The sequence below is a fragment of the Thunnus maccoyii genome, chromosome 10 (genome assembly GCF_910596095.1).
Source record: "Thunnus maccoyii chromosome 10, fThuMac1.1, whole genome shotgun sequence".
NCBI lineage: Eukaryota > Metazoa > Chordata > Actinopteri > Scombriformes > Scombridae > Thunnus > Thunnus maccoyii.
In genome coordinates, this window is record NC_056542.1 from 17,447,214 (window position 1) to 17,466,499 (window position 19,286).

Sequence of the window (19,286 nt, forward strand, 5' to 3'; positions counted from 1 at the left end):
GCCATGTTGCACCTCCATGTTTCTACAGTAGCCTAAACCAAACACTGGCTAAACAGAGGGCCTTTCACTTTTTTCGCGAGTTTGCGGCCTCCGTTAGTTCTCCTACATGCTTAGAGGGTGAGGGGGAGGGGTATTCAATCAATTGCAATCTGCAACCTCACCACTAGATGCCACTAAATCTTACACACTGGTCCTTTAAGTGACACTATAAGTGACAATTAGCAAATGTCACTTAACAGAATTTGTGTTTGAAACATTACATTAGAATAGACTTGAGTTGTATTGAAATATAGGTCTTACAACTGTTCATGGCTACTGTTTTGATTTAGGCTATTCTATCATTTTCTTCATAGATTATGCTGCACTGTAGCGTCTAATTAAGTTATCCTACACGATATATTTAAAGGTTACTTTCATTGTGCTGTGATACAGCATGATGCTTCCTCAAATCACCAGTGCGCATGTTTGCACCTCCACATAGAGAAACAGGAAGCCGGCTGACAGACAGACAGTGAGCATGATGGACAGTGGGATGAGCTCAGTGGAGGAGTTAGCTGCGCAGTTTGTGTGACTTCGGCTCCGGACTGTCATCATGTATGCGGAGGAGGATGAATGAGGAGCTGCACGGGTGCTTGTGAGGAGGTTAGTGACCTGAAACAGAAGCGAAAAGTTGTTTATTAACTTGTGGTCGCGTTTGTTGAGCCCACTTTGCTGAAAGCATCTTCTCACCTGTGCAGCTTGTGACTCGGGGTCACGTGTCACAGCTGCAATGAAACAAAAAGCTTCGACTCATAACTGTGTAGTCTTACCTGAAAGGGTGATTTTCTTGTCACTCTAGTTAGTGACCTATGGACTCAGAAGGCATTTCCTCTTCAGGTGAGATGCAGAACAGATATATTAGTAGCTACATATTGTTGAAAGAAGCAAAGAAAAGATAACCATGAGTTAAACAGCAAGTGTGTCACTCTTAAAAACTTTTTTCTGGATTTGCATGGCAGCAGATCAAAGGAGTGACATGCAAAGTCAGAGGTGTCATTCAGTCTCAGTTTCTCTGCGCTTCTGTCAAGACTTGCTCCAAAAACTGACAGTTTAACTTCTCTGCTGCTTGTGTAAATGCAAGTTTCTCATTCCTTCATGTTGTGCCTTCACAACAGTCTCCTGTGTTTTAATGCTTGACTGCCTCTACAGCGTTTGTTTGTTCATTTGTGCTATAATGTTATTCGAAGATGTAAAATTCCACTGAAACAAGTATAACAAGAGTCTAAATCTCGGATCTAAAAAGAATGTGTCGTTATGCTTTGATGTGGAATTTGCCCTGATTTTCAAGGATCATATGATTGTGCTGTATTTTATGATGATCATGTCATGACATCTGTAGACCAATGATGGAGGGAGAGCAGCGGGTCATGTGGCACACTCTTTTAACGGGATATTAGTAAAGTTATGCTGGACATTCTTGTTGACGGTTCATTTTCATTACATTTTAGATGCCAAGTTGTTGCAATGCTTAAACAAAATTTAGAAATCTTAATAAAATATGGTTAAGAATATAAAAGCATAGTGTATTTCCTAGGGAGAGCACTTGAAGTTGTTTTTAGCTTGAAAAAGTGCTTTTTTTTTTTTTTTTTTAGGAAAGTCATGTGTTGTTTTTTTGCAACTGGCTACACGACTCTTTACTTCTTTAACATTGCCTACATGCTCTTTGTGGCCCAGTAACAAGTCATTTTCTGTGTGTGTGCATGTGTGTGTGTGTCCGTCCGCAAAAACACACATGAACCTAATTTTACAAGAAGAGACTAGACCGTCTGGAGCAACAGCGAAATGTAATTAACAATCATTTGCTCCTCACTGTGGCAACTACTGAGCAGCAGGTCACAGAAAAAAAAGAAGATAGAGAAAAAATAGAATAATACGCCTGTGCTTTATCACAGTATCTGGATGTACAGCGAAAGGAAGACTAATTGAATGATGAACGACATCCTGTTTCATGCAAACATTTTCCCCTCACAGCTTAATTGATTCAGTTATTTTTCTAAGTCGTCATATGGATTCTTTTCACACTGAAAGACGGCTGTTGGTAAGTGTGAGAATCTTGTGAGTAAACCGATCAGTTAAAACATGGACTGAAATGTTTGTATTGCTGCATTTGTCCTCTCTCCATACAGGGGAGATTGTATGCTTTGTATCCATGACATAGACAACCATTGCAGGCCTTTGTGGAAGCTCAGGACTTTCTGAGCAACTGGGCAGCTTTAGCTCCAGTAATTAGTTGTGATGTCACATGCTACCATTCGCTGTTTTCCTGTCCTGATTACTGAGACATTTGCTTCAGAGCACAAAGCTAGAAGGGCTAGAAGAGTTATGGAGAAAAAAAAACTGTTTATGCTACTGTAGATACTGTGAGGTGCTTTGAATAAAAGATATTAATCATTGGTCACTCATAAGAATGACGGAGGATTGACCCAGATGTAGGGAAGCCTTTTTCAGTGAGTGATTTTTTTGTTTTGTTTGTTTGGCAGGTATTGAGAAAGAGACAGTCTGTCATGAATGGTGATATTTAGATGTGTTGAAGCTTCATAATAACTGGGTATGAGTACTGGAAAATGAACCCGTAAAAGAAAATATTTCAATTCTTAGTGGTATTTGTCCATGCAGATAGTTTTGGTTTTATTTGTTGAGGTTTTGAGACATTGCACTTATGTTTCAGTGGCATATGTGTCTGACTGGAAAATTGTTTCTGTAAGAAGACTTTGCTGTTGAGTTTTTATTTTGAGTTTTGTTGAGTTTTATTTTATATGAATTAAACAGTGTTGTGTGATTTCTGTAAGAAGCAATGTGGAAAATATAAGAATATAAGAAAACCATGTCATCTGTGATGTGATTAAAATTAGCTTAAACTCAGATTCAGGTGCTGTGGACATCTTGTGGCCATGATAATCAGTGAGAACATGTTTCTGCACCCTGCATCTTGTAATCTTGACTTAGACATCAGAAGTTGTTGTTGATAAGAAGAGCAGCAGTGATGATGATGAGCTGGAACAACCAGTCTGTCATGTGTTGTGACTTTATTTAGCTGTTAGATGTTGTTTTTATGTAGACAAATGGGAGAAATGGAGCAGCTCTTTTCCTTCTCAATAAACAAGCCAGAATGTTTCTGTTATTTGCAACTCTCCATGTATACATTTGTCTTCTTTTTCTTATGTTTGTCTCTAACTGTATGTGTCTCTCTCTCTCTTGTTTCTTTCATCTACACATCTCCTCCCCTGAGCTCAGTGTTTGTGATGCAGCAGGTCTGAGTCCAACCGGGTCGTGGACTGGGGTCAGTGATGGCAGACCATTTGCCTCCTGCTCTGCTGGAAGCCTGCGTGGTGGTAGGAGCATCAAGTGAGAAACTCAAGGAGGTCTACCAGGTATTTGCCTCTAAACACATCCTGACACACATGTGTTTTTTTGTACTTTTTGAATGATGTAAACTGAAAAACGGTAGCAGTATTGTCATCGAAGATTTAATAACTTGTATTTGCAGCTCCATTCTGTCTTTTTGGACTGTCACTCCTCTAAAGATCCTAGATATCAATTATTTGTTAGTTTTTGAATGAATATGTTGAACTCCCATAAACCTCCCATAACCAAGCTAATTCCACTAAGATTAAGGATTTCTCTTTCTCGAACAAGAAAGCAGCATCAGTGGAAAGTTTAAACTGCACCCTGCTGACTTCAAAATGTCGAAACATTGAAACCACATGAATGTTTGAATTTAGAAAAGCAAAATGGCTAAAAAGAATAAGAGACTCTTTCTCTTCCTTTCTCAGTCCACTCCTAATGGAACCCTGGAGCACCTCCTGTTGGAGCCGGAGGTACTGCATGTCCTGGCGCCTCCCTTCATTAGCAGACCGCAAGCTGAGAACGAAGTGGTGAGGTCACATGGGAAGAGGCGACGCTCTTTCCTCAGGAAGAAGAGGGAGCAACCTCCTCCGGCTGCAGCAACCCCGAACCAAGGTCTGGTACTTAAGGTCTGCTCAGGTTATCGTTGATAATTCCTCTAGTTTTGTGTCATATTGCTTTAGCCCCTCACTTTTTTGCAGGTGGAGGTGCATCAGAAGGAAGAGGAGGGAGTGAAGATGTCAGTGTTCCTAAAGATATCGACCTCATGGCTTTGCCTCAACTCTGCTTCCCTGGTATTTGGTATTCCCTGACACACAAACACACACACACACACACACAGTGAATCTCTCAATATGAGGCAGGGTGATAGCTGCTGTGATCAGAGTAAAACATTTATATTATTCAGTTTAGTAATAATAGTGATATTGTGTATATGCAGTATATTAGATGTAATATGAATGTGATTTTAGTTATTGAGATAAAGCTTACATGTTTTCTTTTCATGGTCTTACATTCTTAATTATAGAAAAGTAATACATATTTGTTCACCTAGCTAGTCTGATTTAGCACATTCATGAGAGCCTGTGTGTGTTTGGTCATCACGACCACATTATTCAGATAATTTCTCAAGAAATTCTTATTTGTAAATATCTTCTGAAAGCACCAATAGTTATCCCTAAATATCACATCATATCAATATCACCATTATTACATATTCAATTCATAAATCACAATATTTTTGCCATTAAATAGCATTGAATTGACCTCTTGTAATTGTAGTATATCCTATTGATGTGTTAATATGTGTAACAACTTCTCTTTTTACCAGGTGGGCTCCAAGTAGCCAATGAACAGAGAGATGAAGAGTTTCACTTCCTGGTTTTTACTGATGTTTTTGGAAACAAGACCCATGGAGTAGTAATGCAGTGTTACCGGCCGTTATGGGTACACAATACTAAACCTAACATTTAAAACACAACATTTAACATAAATCCCAGCTGTGTTTTTACTGACACAACCAGCTCTTAAACTGTTAATGCTGTTAAGCCAAATAAGACGCAGTGGCCATAATTATTGGTCACTGTGTCCATTATAAAACTATTGTATCAATAAATAGCATACTCATGTTGCAAAAAAACAAACAAATGTGGCCTTAAATGAAAGCCACTGATTGTCTTTCCCGTGTTTTACAGGAAGGGACGTCTTTCTTCTCTGCGTACAGTTTCTGCGTCATATCTAAGTATCCTTACTTCACAGCACTGAAAGACTGCCTGTCATGGTGAGAGACTGTGTACCAAGCCAGCACTGAATGTTTATCTTTGCCATATAAAACAAATCAAATTGGTTTTCTTTGTTTATTTTCAGTTTAGCTTCCTTTTTCTGTCAATGAGTGCTAAGATCCAGCATAGGTGTAATACCTATTTTACCAGAAACACTACATGATCTTTATCTTTGTTGAAGATTAGCTGTAAAAAAAAAAAAAAAAAGTGTAATATGTACAATCTGCAAAAGGAGGGTTATCAAAACCTTTCCATCCATTTGTTTCATATATTAATGGATAAGTCTTCTTTCCGTCAATCTCTCTCTCTCTCTTTCCCTGTCTGTTTCTGTTCTCTCTTTCTCGCTCTCTCTGTCTGTTTCTGTTCTCTCTCTCTCGCTCTCTCTGTCTGTTTCTGTTCTCTCTCTCTGGCTCTCCCTGTCTCTTTCTGTTTCTCTCTTAGTCTGTTAATCCAGCTGAGAACGTGTCGTTTATCAGACATGGAGGAGAGAGTGAAGGAGTTTGCAGCCAAGTTGGCACTGGTGCCGATCCCCCCTCCTGGACAACTACATTTGGTGTGTGTTTGTGTTTGCAGTGTGTAGTTAAGTAATGTTAAGACTTGGACAGACTTTAAGACTATTTAATCATACTGTAGAACCAAATGTGATCCTTTGTAGTTCATTAAAAGCCTGAGTTACCAAAACTGCAATGACATGGCTATCCCTTCAGTCTGGGATCACTTGTTTTTAAAATATTTACTATCATACAATAATAAGCTACGAATTATCATGTTCAAAATGCTAAAATAAATCACCACTACAGATAGTGGTTGTAAATGGGCATATTCTTATAAACCATAAGATTGTGTATGTTTTCCAGATGTTTACCTTGCGTCCTCTGACCATTGTATTACCATCCAGAGAAGACAAAGACCACCCAACTGTAGATTTAGACCTTCATCTGCCTTTCCTCTGCTTCAGGCCTCAGCCACTACTTCAGGTATTACACACACACACACCTATCGTGTTTGTCTCAGTGAAGCAGGTGGATGCTCACATTAACTCTTGTGTCTCTTTCTCTATTTTGTCTGTCTTTCTATCCCCGTCTCTGCAGGTGTTATCTTGTCTCCTCCAGGAACAGCGGGTGGTGTTATTCTCCGCTGATTGGGCCAGACTGACACTGGTGGCAGAGAGCTTGTTGCTTTTTCTGAAGGTCTGTTCGAAAGTAAACATCTTCATATGTGCAAAAAACACAGTGGCATTAAACTTGAACTTGATTTTAATTGAATTTAACTTTAATATCAAATGAGATGCAATCATTGGTCTTAAAGAAGCGTAGTACTACATGGCTTGTAGTTGTTTGAGGGACGTGTTAAATTAAGCCTTGGAGAAGTGAGCTGACTTCCTGCAAAAGTTGCAGCACAATAGAGTAAATGCTACACAAATAATCTAATACAACTTTATGCCGTTACATTACATTTTTAAATGGTGCCTTACTATTGAGTTTATTTCCTCAATATATTATTCTTTTCATTTGCTGATTCATTTTGACAGTCACATTTATGTAATTTAAGAACAGTCTTGTGTAGAAAACTTTATATATCTAAAAAACATCGAAAGGTTTTGAATGCTTCATAATCCCTCATCAAGCCATGCATTCTTTAATCTCTTGACACATTCATTTGTCCATCTATGCCTGCCTGATCTTTCCTCCAGCCTCTGTCATGGCAGCATCCTTACGTTCCTGTCCTGGCCAGAGGCATGCTGGACTTCCTCATGGCTCCGACTGCTTTCCTCATGGGCTGCCATCTCAGCCATTATGAAGAGGTTGCTGCTGTGAGTACACCAAACCACCAAATTAGTATTAAATGATCAAATATAGGTTTCAGACTGTTCATGGTTTGATGGGTTATCGTTCATTTCAGTTTGAAAATCAGAGGAATTGGACAACAATTTGTCTCTGAGATTCTGTTATATTTTACATGTCTGGCCACCAACAAGACAACAAAATCTGTTACTCACTGTCGGTTTAAATACAGTTTTCTACATTATTATGAGTGGTGTTAATGCGAGGTTTAACTGATGACTTTTAATTGTGTTTTAGGTAATTTGTTCTTTGTTTTTCTAGTTGTCTGTAGTTAATGAATATTTTTACAAACGAAAAGAATAAACTGAGAGAGAACTGAGAGATTTATTTTAATCTTGACTTCCTCCATCCAGGAAACAGACGATCTGATCCTAATTAACATCGATAATGGAAGCGTCTCTACTTCTTGTTCTGAGACTGTTGACCTACCAGAGATCCCCCCACCTGCTGCAGACTGCTTCACACAGAGGTACTCACTGTAATGCCAAGAATAATGTAACTACTACTAACTCCGATTAACACTATAAAAACTTCAAAACACTGGCAGATAGTAAACTTTTCTCAACCTAAGAAAGAGATATGGAGATGTAGCCACTATTTATTTCAGTGTTAAGTGTCTTCGTTGCAGGTGTCAGTCTCTGCATATACATTTTGAACTGGATCAGTGCCACCTTGCAAGCTGCACTGACATCAATGAGCAGCGGGCGCAGAAAAGAGCGTGGCAACAAAACCTCAACCACGACATCCAGAGGATTACACTGGAACTGATTGTCAACATATTCAGGTGCTGTGTGTGTTGTATTCAGCACTGGAAAGGTTTCCTAAAAATATATTTTGTTAATATATACATTTATGTATGTATTTACAGGGGCGTTAACAGCCATCTGAACTATGAGCACAGAGTGTTTAACAGTGAGGAGTTCCTGAAAACCAGAGAACCAGCTGAGCAACTTTTTTACAAGAAGGTAAATACCATATTTTTCCCTTTTTTTTCATTTTGTCATCCATTTACACATTTGAGTTTAATCACTCATCTAACTGACTCAAACTATCCTCTTCTAAATTCATCATTCAAACATTCCCACCATACAGCAAACCAAGAATTCAACAGTTCCAGTAAACTAAACAAATTACATTCATATGAAATTGCTCCATATCAGCAATTCATTAAGAATATTCCATGCTGGCTGCTGGGTGTAGCGTTTTGAGATGTAGACATGAAGTGCTGGTCTGGGTATTCATTAATATTAACATGATTGTGTTGTAGGTGTTGGAGACGCACATCTTCCATTTCTTCCTCAAGGATCGTCTGAATAGGAAAATGGACAATTTCACTCGCATGGAACTCAGCACTCGTTCTGTGATGCATAAGTAAGCCGTTAAGCCTTAAACTAATTATAATAAGTTCAACACTTGATCTGTGAACTGAAGTCAGCGAGTAACCCTGCATCAAATGTACAACCAGAACATTTCCAGCAGGTTCATCTTTATTATTATGAATTTATGGATACTGTGATGGAAAACGCAACATCATGCCCTTAAATAATAAGTTGCTGTAAATGTAATCCATCCATTTCATCAAATCTCAACACTTCAGTCAGATCCTGAAATGCTATCCAGTAACTGAGTGCTTTCTAAGTGGATATATTTCTCTAAAGAACATTTGAGTATCTTGTATTGATTTTTAAAGACATAGACAAAGTTCATGTGGATTTGCACGTGCACACATGATACTAAAATGTGTGTAGACAGCCTAAAATACAGATGTAAATCCACTCAAAAAATACTGAAGTTGCATGGAGACCCAGTCAGAGCTCTTTTTTTCTGTTTAGCTACAGACACACAGATGTTTATCACAGAGATATTAAAATTAAATGTGAGCGGGGAAGTGAAACGTGATCACAAATGCTCACTCCAGACATATTGAAGACATTCTTGTGTGATGTGTACATTAAAATCTGTCCTGATTTGATCCATCTAACCACTGAGCTACTGTATCAAATGTTTTTTGCTTTTTCTAATGACATATTTTTTGTTTTTTGTTATTTACACATTAGAAGTACCCCTGCAATTTCCATCTTCTGTCCTCTATAGGATGAAAGCTATGGTTGAAGTCCCACGCAGACCCACCATGCAGGAGATTCAAGCCCGGAGAAACAGCTCCGTTATAGAGAACAAACTGAACAAGAGACTGGGGATGAGCCTCCCAAACCTTGGAGACGACCAAACTATCAGCTTCCAAAGAAACACACTGCTGACCAGGATCATCATGTCTGACCCTGGTAAGCAACATATTCACTTTAGTAGAGCCTCAAATGTTGATTAATTTATTGATTGATATATAATTAGATGCACACCACTAAGATGTAGACAAAGTGGTCGGAAATGTTAAAAACATCATGTCTAGGCATCAGTCGATACCTGCCTGACCGATTGGTTGATATCACCCTCCTTTAAGCTGTCACAGGGTGTAAAGCAAGGTAACCCGCTCTCTCCATTATTGTTTACGTTATTTCTTGAACCACTTGCAGTGGCTATTAGAGCCGACCCAAAGATTGGTGGGGTTAGAGCTGGAGGAATAGAGTACAAGCTGTCTCTTTGGCCCCTATATTGTTAGGTTTATTTGAAACATATAAGATATCAGGTTACAAAATTATTTGGTGCAGGTCTGAGGTACTGCCTGCATTGAGAACTTGTCACAGGGGAGTAATTAGTTCACTGCAATTCAGATGGATAGATACAGGAATAGTAAACCTTGGAATAAAACTTTGTGCAGATCTTACCAGTATAATGCAAATTAATATGTCTCCACTACTTCAAAGGATTAAAACAAGTAGGATTAGCACAATTAGGATAGGCAATTAAGGATTAAAATAAATCTGAGTTTATGGGGATAGATAAGCATAATAATAATGGTTGTTGCACCTCAGTTCAGTTATATCTCAATGATGGTGCCAGTTAGCATTCCTCCAGGGATTTTTAAACATTTAATTAGTTAATTATAGACTTTCTGTGGAGAGAAACCCAACATTAACATTATTAAATTATACACTACAAGGAATTTAGGAGAGCTGGGATTACCATGTGTAGAGTTGTATGAAATATCATTTGAAATGACAAAATTGGCTAAACTTTGGAATGATGGAAATACTCATCAACTTGCATGGATGCAGATAGAAAATGAACTTTCTGAAATTTTGGAGCATCTAAGAGAGACATGGATAAAAGCTCATAAGTTGTTACATACTGTATCTCTCAATATAAGCAAGGATATTCATCAATTTGGAACAACCCATTAATCAGAGTAGGAAAAGAAAACCTATCCTGTGGGAATCATGGGTGGATAAGAATATTAGAAAAGTTAGTGATTTGTAAAGCACAAACATTTTTCAATCCTTTCAAGAGCTTAAAGATGATTTTGGCTTAGTGGACAAGAGGGAGTTTGAGAGGTATCTACAAATAAGAAGCTGCATGAAGAGTTTGGGAAGTATATGAAGTGAAAAGAAGATCAAACTATAATCCTATTTTAATTTGCCCAGGAGTGCACAATCAGCTTCAGTCTTTAGTAAAACGATGGCAAACACTCTGTATGGTAACTGTGAAAATTTAAGGAAAATATGGGTAAGAGATCTGAACTCAAACATAGAAGCTGTTAAATGGAGAAATATGGTGGCAGGTATCAGGTGGTCAGTTAGAGATGCAGTGGGCAAATTTACACACTACAGAATAACTCACAGGTATTATTATACACCAGTTAAACTTCAGGAAATGGGACTCATGGATGACAGTTAAAGTTGGAAGTATAAAAATGAAACAATTACTTCTTCATTTGATGTGAGAGTGTTCTTTTGTTTCCCCTTTTTGGAAAAGGGGACGTAATTAAAAATATTGGAGAGTGGTTACATAGGCCATTGCTGGAATCCCCCCAGCTGTGCTTATTAGGAGACCGGTCTCTTCTACCACCGGGACTTGCACTGGCTGGCCTCATTGCTGCTTCAAAGATTGATCTCTGCCATTGGAAGAGCCAGACAAAACCAGATTTTGCTGAATGGTTAAAATTGATGACAGACATGGCCTCTTTTGAGTCTCTAATCACAAGGACTAACAATTACCAATGAAAGTTTTATGAAGTTTGGTCTAATTTTCTGATGTATATAAAGGAAGGAACCTAACAGGAAGTAAATATTCCTACAATTTTTTTCGTTGTTGTAAGGAAAATGTGCTACTTATTCACTTATTTTTATTTTTCATTTGTCTCCACAGTTTATCATTTGTTCGTTTCTTATTGTACTTGTAGCTAATTCTGGTTGCCCAGATTTATTTTGTTTTTTTTCTTCGTTTGTCCTGTTACTTATTTTTCATTGATTTACTGTAGCAGCTAGTCTTGCGTGTCATATATTTGTTATATTGAAAAAGTTGAAAACTTTGATTACAAAAAAAACAAAAACAACATCTTGTCTAACTCTCACTCTTCCTTTTGTTCTTCTCCTCCTCCTGTCATTTTTGCCTCTCTGTTTGTCTCCCAGCACTGAGGATGCCTCCTAAGCCTGTAAAGGTGTTTAAGCTTCCAGACTTCCCAGCCTCTCTGTCCCTCCACTCTGTCCAAAGTTATTACAGTGAGCTGATCCAGCAGCTCAGCAGGGCTATCTTCTCTGTCCAGAATGAGAACTCAACTCAGCTGGCCAGGTATTCTGCTTTTATCACATCATTTATGCATCACATTTATGCAGTCAACACTGCACCACCGGTAGTTAGACAGTTATTGGATAAGAGGAAAAAGCCACAACAACCATCTTTGTTCTGGGTTCTTTTTTGGAGATATTGCAAAACGAGCACGCAGCCGACAAACACACCAGAACTCTTGTTGGCCTGTTACTCACACTGTTATCTGTTCATTATTTTCACCTTTGCATGTTCTCAAGCTCCTCTCTTCCTCTGCCTGTTGTCCAAATTCCACTAGAAAACTCAGTGATTTTGCTGACTCCAAAGTATTGAATACATTTTTTTTTTTTTCTCTGTAGATTCTACTACCTGCGTGGTTTCATCAACACACTGTGCTCACGGCGCCTGGATGCTCTGAGTGACTTCCAGAACCTCCAAAAGACAGACACCGCCATCTTCCCTACGCAGCTGGTCACATGGCTCGTGGACTCACTGCACCGAGACGAGAGGCGGCAAGCCGACAGACGACCTGAACTCAAGAGACTGATCCTCAAGGTCAGTCAGCTCACTTATTCATTAACCCTCATGGAGTTTTCTTTTTCTTTTTTTTTTTACAAGTGGTGGTTAGAGGAGCCTAAGTTTTGATGTATTTTTGGTGGTGTGGTAACTCTACCTCCATTGAGCATGGACGTGATGTTGTCTTTTTTTTTTTTTTTCTCATCTGTTAGGTGAAGACAGAAAATGAGAAGCCACTGGTGCAGCCTGATGACCATGTTAAGAAGTTTACACTTCCACAAAAATGTCTGCATCAGCAAGAGTTTGTGCGTTGCGTCCAAGAGTGCGGGATTGTTAAGGATATAGCGACCATACACCGCTTATTCGATGCTCTCACTGACGGTAAGTGAGGAAGGGAAGACCGATGAGATGTAGATTAGAGATCACTAGTGAATCAGATTTTCCTCAGGCTTAAATAAAACGATATACTGTAACCAGCAGTGTCACCACTGAAAATTCTACGGTGCTCATTCAAAATCTAAATCCATGATGAAAGATTGGTATATCTTCAAGGCATTTTTTGACCCTGTCTAATCAAAAATCTTTTGATTAGACAGGCTGGTGGCCGACAGAAGTGACTAACATCACAGTAATTATTTTCGCCACCAGCATTGCAGTAAAAAATTTTGAATCGATTAATAACTGCAGACACGGTGGAATCAAGCAGCTGTCTAATCATCTGTTACAGTCCTTTGATAGTCTGTACAGTACAGTTTGTACAGCCTGCTCTTTTTCTTCTTTCTTGCTTACACACACTCACAAATTTTAAGATGTTGCATTATAATTTAAATCATAATAATTTGAAAGACAGATTAAAAAAAAAATCAAATATTGCAAATTTCTAGCTGGTGAGTGTAATAAGAAAGTCAAAGGAAAACGTACTTGTTGTGAAGTCTCAGTTTAGAGCAACAGAGAGCATGAGAGGAAGAAAGAGGCGATGTCATGTGACAAGCGTCATGCCACGGATTTAGACTTAAAGTTGTGATCTCACGGTGTGGTATTCCGTCAACTGCTGCGCCACTTTTAGAGTAATTGTTTTTCTCAGCATGGTTTTCCCCATCTTTGTTTCAATTTTTATCTGATGTGAAAGGCAATCGTGCACAGTTAGATGGAAGATGAAACAGACAGGACTGTTACAGGACTGGATGAATAGCTTGTAATTATTGTCTGTTTTGATCACAACACATACTGGATCCTTGTGAATTCACACACTCATTTAGTAACACATGAAGAACAATAACAACTATTCTGCGATATCCGACATTGTGGAACTAACTTAATCTGTTTGGGTTCATTTTTTCAGCTTGTACTTGCACGTGTTTTTTTCCCTCCATGTGTGTTTCTTTTTTTTTTTGTATGTGTTTATCTGTCTGCTTGCATACATACTTTTACTCTTTTTATTGCAGGTCAGCAAAAGGAGGTGGACCCCGAACTCTTCAGAGTCTTCTACACCTTCTGGAAGGAAACTGAGGTTGAAGCACAAGACGTCAACCTTCCCTCTGAGGTCATTGACCATCTTGACAATAGCGAGTGTGTCTACAAGTTGTCGTCCTGTGTGAAGACCTCTCATGGTGTTGGTAAAATCGCCATGACGCAGAAACGTCTGTTTTTGCTTACAGAGGGAAGGCCGGGCTTCCTGGAAATCACAAAGTTCAGAGATATACAGGTCTTCTCTCCCTTTATCTCTAGTCTTTTGTTGGTTGAAATCATCATCTAATCTCATCTTCTGTCTCTAATATTTTATGAAATAACTCCCCCATCTCTGTGCAGGAGGTGAAGATTGCCTCAGCTCCCTTTCTACTGGTTCGGATTCCCTCCCTTCGTATCCAGACCTCTGGCAGGACTGAGATGTTTGAGGCCAACCTGAAGACGGAGACTGAACTCTGGAATCTTGTGGTCAAAGAGATGTGGGCCGGACGCAAGATGGCCGACCAACACAAGGTAAGATGAAGTCTGTCAAAGGGATCCTGGAACATTTTGGCTGGTCTGGTCTGTAACACCATGTCCCTAACTTTTTTTTTTTTTTTTTTTTTTTTTTACTAAAAATGTAATGAAATATTTGTCACTTTGCTCACTCCCTAGTTTTAATGATGCTCTGTACCACATCGAGATATCATATAACTCATTTGTCGTCTCTTTAGGACCCTCAGTACATGACCCAGGCTCTGACCAACGTCTTGTTAATGGATGCAGTCATGGGCTGCCTGCAGACCCAGAGGTCCATCAGTGCTGCTTCAAAGCTGGCCTACTTTGACAAGATCAAACATGAAGGTCAGGGCTCACTCTTCAGATGTTTCTTCTACTACTTTTCTTATATCAGACATAAAATATCATATATTGTTTTAAGAATAAAGCTGGTGTAATTCTGTATTTTTCTTACTGTCCTATTTACTTTCCAACTTCCCTGATGATCTTAAAGAGACATAATTATTGTTTCTGTTTCTCTCCATTTGCTCTTACATTTACCCTCATTCTCATAATTATTCATTCAATGTGTTTGTCTTTGACCAGTGCCAATGATGGTGCCTAAAACTACATCAGAAACCCTGAAACACAAGATCAATCCTTCACTGGACCTGGCTGAACCTCAGACTGTACATGTGCTGCTATACACACCAGGTACCAGTTAAGAGCAATTGCAGTGTGATTATTTTCTCAGGCATATTAATTTTTGTTTGTTGGTTTCATAGTTTGTTCGGCCATTATACAGTAGTTTAGCATAAAAATATTCTAATATAATGATATTTAGCAATGATTACTTGCATAGGCACATCAAATTGACATATAGCATACTGTATAATGTAGCTTCACCTGCTGGAGCTTATTTTGTAAATGCTACAAATCACTGGAAAGATGCTTAATTCTTGTAAATTTTGTCAACATCAGACCAGCTTAATGACAAAGGAACAGACATAAATCATGGTAACAGGTTTACCATTTTTATAACTCCCTAGTTTCACACAGTGTTCCTCTTTGATGTCTTCTCGCTGCTATTAATTGTGAAGTTATTTACAGTTCAGCGCATCAAAGAAGTCTCTGTGCAGTGATAATCGGTTTATGTGTTTAATGGTAATCAGTGTTCGTATACTGAATCACTGTCTGAGCAGAGAGATTATCATGTGCCTCACATTTTCTATAAGCTTTATTCTCTCTGTGTAAATTACAGAAGCTAAAAACTGTGTAAAAGAATCCGGTGTTGCTCAGCATGTAAGACTGTCAGTGTAAGGAGCTAACGTTAAAATGCATCTGGGAGTGTGTATGCACGTGTACTTGTAAATGTTTGTATGGCAACAGATGCTCCGCCTTGTCATGGTATGTGATAGTTTACACTGCGACAGAGAACAAATCTTGCATCTTGAGGATACTGATCTGGTTTGAACTGAGTTTAAAGAACCTAATACAGCAGATAAAAAAATATTTTAAGAAATGATAAAGTAGAGAGTAACACAGCGAAAAGGGGGCACCACCATGAGGTTGACATATGATGATTTTTGAGTGAAATGCCTCAACAACTGGATTACCATGACATCTGGTACAGACATTCATGTCCCCAGCAGGATAAAATCACTTTGAGGATCCCATAAGTTTTCATCTAGTGCCATCATCAGATCAAATACAGTATTCTGGTTTATGACAATGTACTCTGTTTTTAGTACTACTGTAGCAAAGAACATGGTAAATATTAAACCTGCTTAACATCAACATATTAACATTGTCATTTTTAGCATGTTAGCATGTTGGCATTTAGCTCTATCATCTGGTTTCAGTGAAAGAAAATGTTATCCTGTCGACTTTTATTCTCACTGAATACTGCACTACTGTAATAAACAGGGAAGGGGAAGGGATCTGTGTTTTTTGGGGGGGTATCCCTTCACACTAAACCACCATGCATGCTGCTGTCCTATTTATTTCATACATGCATACAGTTGACTCCCTCATTCATCCACTTCTCTCTTAGGTCAGTTGACCTGCGATGACTCAGATGGTGAGATGAACCCGAAGCTGTGGGTGGCTCTCAGTGGGGGCAGAGTGGTTGTATTTGATGCAGCTAGCTGGTCCATGCTGCAGGACTCCATCCAGGTCGGAGAGTCACAGCTGGTGAGTGCAATCATGCAGTACTCTATTTCCAAGAATAACACTTGTTTAAAGTTAATGTGTTTGAACTTGATATAATCAACTTTAAGATAATAACCTACCATGTGTGTAGATTTTTGGGATTGAACAAATAAGATATAAAGTGTTAATTAGGTTTAAGAGGTACTGGTAGGTGGATTTTGGTAGGACAGAGCTCAGCAAGCTGCTTCCATTCTTTGTTCTAAGCTTTGCTTTAATGTTGTTTTGATGAGACTAAGTAGAATGTTTTAACTTCCAAAATGCTTCACATTAATTAACTTCTCGTAATCTCTTATATTATCAGAAAAAACAATGTATTTACAGACAGACTACTATATAATACTATTAATTATACTCTTTTCAAGTTTGTTGGCCTACCTCTCAAAGGAAAGTGAAACTGAGATCACATGTCACATCGTCCTCTCTGTAGAACTGTATGCTGGGATTGGTCCAGGAGCAGGTGTGGATTGGCTCCCAGGACTCAGTGATCTACATCATCGACACTCACAGCATGACCTGTAACAAACAGCTGACAGAGCACAGACATGAAGTGACTGGACTCACAGTGGACACAAGAGATCAATATAACAGGTAGAGACATGATTATCTCTAATTCAGTTAACAGTTATAACACATTTAAAGCAATCTAAATGTGTAAGTGGACATGTGGCAGCACTGTTGCAGTGTTTTAATCAGGCTTTTGTCTCTTTCCTAGTCAGCAGACGTACTCCTGCAGCTGTGACGGGACAATTCTGCAGTGGGACTCATCCAGTCTCAAAGTGAAGCGACAGTTCCACCTCAACTGTGACCATCTCTCCTCCATACAGATCCACGATGGCAAACTGTGGTGCTGTAAGTGAACACTATCCCCTTTGCTTTTCTTAATCTTAAACAGAGTCTTACTTAATACACGTGTACATTTATTTGTATAATTACCGCTCCCTCACTCTGGTAAACCAGCCTGCTCCACTTATTCACACAGCAAGCTCCTGTAAGATTGTTTTGTGCTCCACTGATTTTTTTGCTGCTCACTGCCTGAATATAACCATCTATAATTTTATATCCATCAATTTCTAGTCCTTTACAGTTATCATCATAGTTTAATGTGTACTGTTGAGGACCTATATCCCTGTCAAAAGTGCCTGTGTTTTTGCAGGTTGCCGTGATAGCATTGTGGAACTGAAAAAGAGTGGGACACCACACAGGAGGATGGCACTTCCTGATGACCTACGGAGCATGCTCAGTAGCTTCAGCAGCTTCATTGTCATCCCAGAGGTAACTTGGCAGTCCTCATCCAATATGTCAATCTTAAGCAAGTTAGCAGCTGTATCAGTTCAGTTCAGTTCAGGCTACTACTCAATCAGCAAGTCAAGTCTGGCAGTCAATTGCCAAAGATTGTTTGCTACAGTTAAAATGCATTTTGTTATTGTTTGACGTTAACAAAATGTCTGTGCATGCTATATGTATATATGTGACGTCCCAGTTTTTGTGTGTGTTTGTTCCAGCGAGGTCAGCTGTGGACAGGCTGTGCAGACTCGGGCGAGCTGTGTCTCTGGCAGACTAACAACCACAGACGTCCCTTGAAGAGAATCTCCCTGACAGGCAGTTCAGGAGTCACATGTATGATTCGAGTCAAGGACCAGGTGAGCCATGATATATGCCAAGTGGCAAAATTATATAACATCTCAGTGCTAATTTGTTTGTACATGTGATGTGTGTTTTGGTAACGATTTGACTTGAACACATTTTGAGATATTTTGAGGAAGTGGAATCACGTTAGCAATGAAGCCTTTGTGTGGTGCAAATGTTTTCTTTTGAAATAGTATAATTCTTTTAAGGATTACAAACATGAACATCATAGCAAATGTGCTCCTATTGGGCAGTTTTTGAACTGTGTGTTTAATTTTTTAAGTTGTGAATTTTAGAATAAAATCTCAGTGTTTTTCTTTGTCTAAATCTGTGTTCTGGACTCCCTACATTTCTTTTTTTCCTTCTTCAACCCTCACTTATCCACCACCACCTTTCCTCAATGTCTTTTCCTCTCCTCAGATCTGGGTGGGCTGTTGTGGCGGTAGCGGTGTCGGAGGTCAGTGTGACGGTCAGCTGAGAAGTCAGGTGTTGGTTGTGGACCCAGAGAGCCACACTGTGGCAAAAGAGCTACAGGCCCATTCAGACAGTGTCCAGACACTCTGCTCTGCTGAGGATCGCTATGTCTTAAGCGGCTCTGCACAACGTGATGGCAAGATCGCCATCTGGAAAGTAGAGTAGAGAACAGAGAATGAGAGGGAAGCAGAATGGAAAGAGTTGGGTGCAAGTGAAGCAAGAGAGGACAAAGAGGGAGCACGGGAGAGTAAAGAAGGAAAAAAAGCGCTTACTTGAGAGGAGATACACAAGACATGACACACTTTCGCCTTTTGGGTATTTATGTTACAGCAAGATCATCCCATGGAAGCGTGAGTAGGACAAAACCGGTAATAGGACATTTAGATAACCAAAAGAGCCTTTGAAACAAAACATATTGAAAACAGATATTTTTTCTAACACTGGTCTTGGACCATGAAGATCTTTTTTCTTCTTAGAGACAAGCACATGAAATGTGAAAAAGGAAATCATTGCCTTTTGTATGTTGGTTTTACTCTGGATGACAATAACATTGAAGTACTAAAATGCAACATTATAGCTGCCATTTGTTTCATTACCAAGCACTCAGAATAAATTTCTTGTTCAAGTATTGTCATGTGTGAGCCTGGTGTTATCAAAATAGCCCGATCAGTTAATTGTCCAAAATATCAGGAGGTCTGCAATTGCAGGGCATCTGTGGTGCAGTCCTGCACCAGCTTGCTCTCTGAGTGCTTCAGTCTGTTTTTTACCTGTTCAAAAGCGATGAACCCAGGGCACTGCTGAAACCTTGATTAAACTTACATGAAAAGTTGGGTTCTTCAAAGAA

At 39.1% G+C, this 19,286-nt stretch overlaps 1 protein-coding gene across 5 annotated transcripts; it reads left to right on the forward strand.

Annotated features, from left to right (window-relative positions):
- The first annotated feature begins 556 nt into the window (after window positions 1-556).
- On the forward strand, window positions 557-19,072 carry LOC121905908 (DENN domain-containing protein 3-like). 5 transcript variants are annotated; one of them, XM_042424496.1, is made up of 28 exons: window positions 557-642; window positions 3,269-3,410; window positions 3,813-3,999; window positions 4,086-4,178; window positions 4,715-4,830; window positions 5,079-5,164; window positions 5,607-5,718; window positions 6,023-6,142; window positions 6,257-6,355; window positions 6,859-6,978; window positions 7,363-7,478; window positions 7,638-7,793; window positions 7,878-7,974; window positions 8,277-8,380; window positions 9,104-9,291; window positions 11,536-11,695; window positions 12,031-12,226; window positions 12,400-12,568; window positions 13,633-13,892; window positions 13,997-14,167; window positions 14,368-14,497; window positions 14,738-14,845; window positions 16,185-16,324; window positions 16,770-16,930; window positions 17,055-17,191; window positions 17,496-17,614; window positions 17,845-17,982; window positions 18,389-19,072. In XM_042424496.1, exons 2-28 carry the CDS (start codon window positions 3,327-3,329, stop codon window positions 18,605-18,607), a joined length of 3,786 nt encoding a protein of 1,261 aa, XP_042280430.1. In that variant the 5' UTR covers window positions 557-642; window positions 3,269-3,326; the 3' UTR covers window positions 18,608-19,072. The 5 variants fall into 5 exon arrangements, with proteins under 5 accessions (XP_042280430.1, XP_042280429.1, XP_042280432.1 ...); XM_042424495.1 differs by having other exon boundaries at window positions 558-642; window positions 3,274-3,410; XM_042424498.1 differs by having other exon boundaries at window positions 571-642; window positions 3,291-3,410.
- The last annotated feature ends 214 nt before the right edge of the window (window positions 19,073-19,286 follow it).

Coding starts and splice junctions, on each gene's coding strand:
- LOC121905908 (XM_042424496.1), top strand. CDS start 3,327: ATGGCAGACCATTTGCCTCCTGCTCTGCTGGAAGCCTGCGTGGTGGTA. Junction 4,179..4,714: donor GCCTCAACTCTGCTTCCCTG/GTATTTGGTATT, acceptor TCTTTTTACCAG/GTGGGCTCCAAGTAGCCAAT. Junction 17,192..17,495: donor CGATGGCAAACTGTGGTGCT/GTAAGTGAACAC, acceptor GTGTTTTTGCAG/GTTGCCGTGATAGCATTGTG.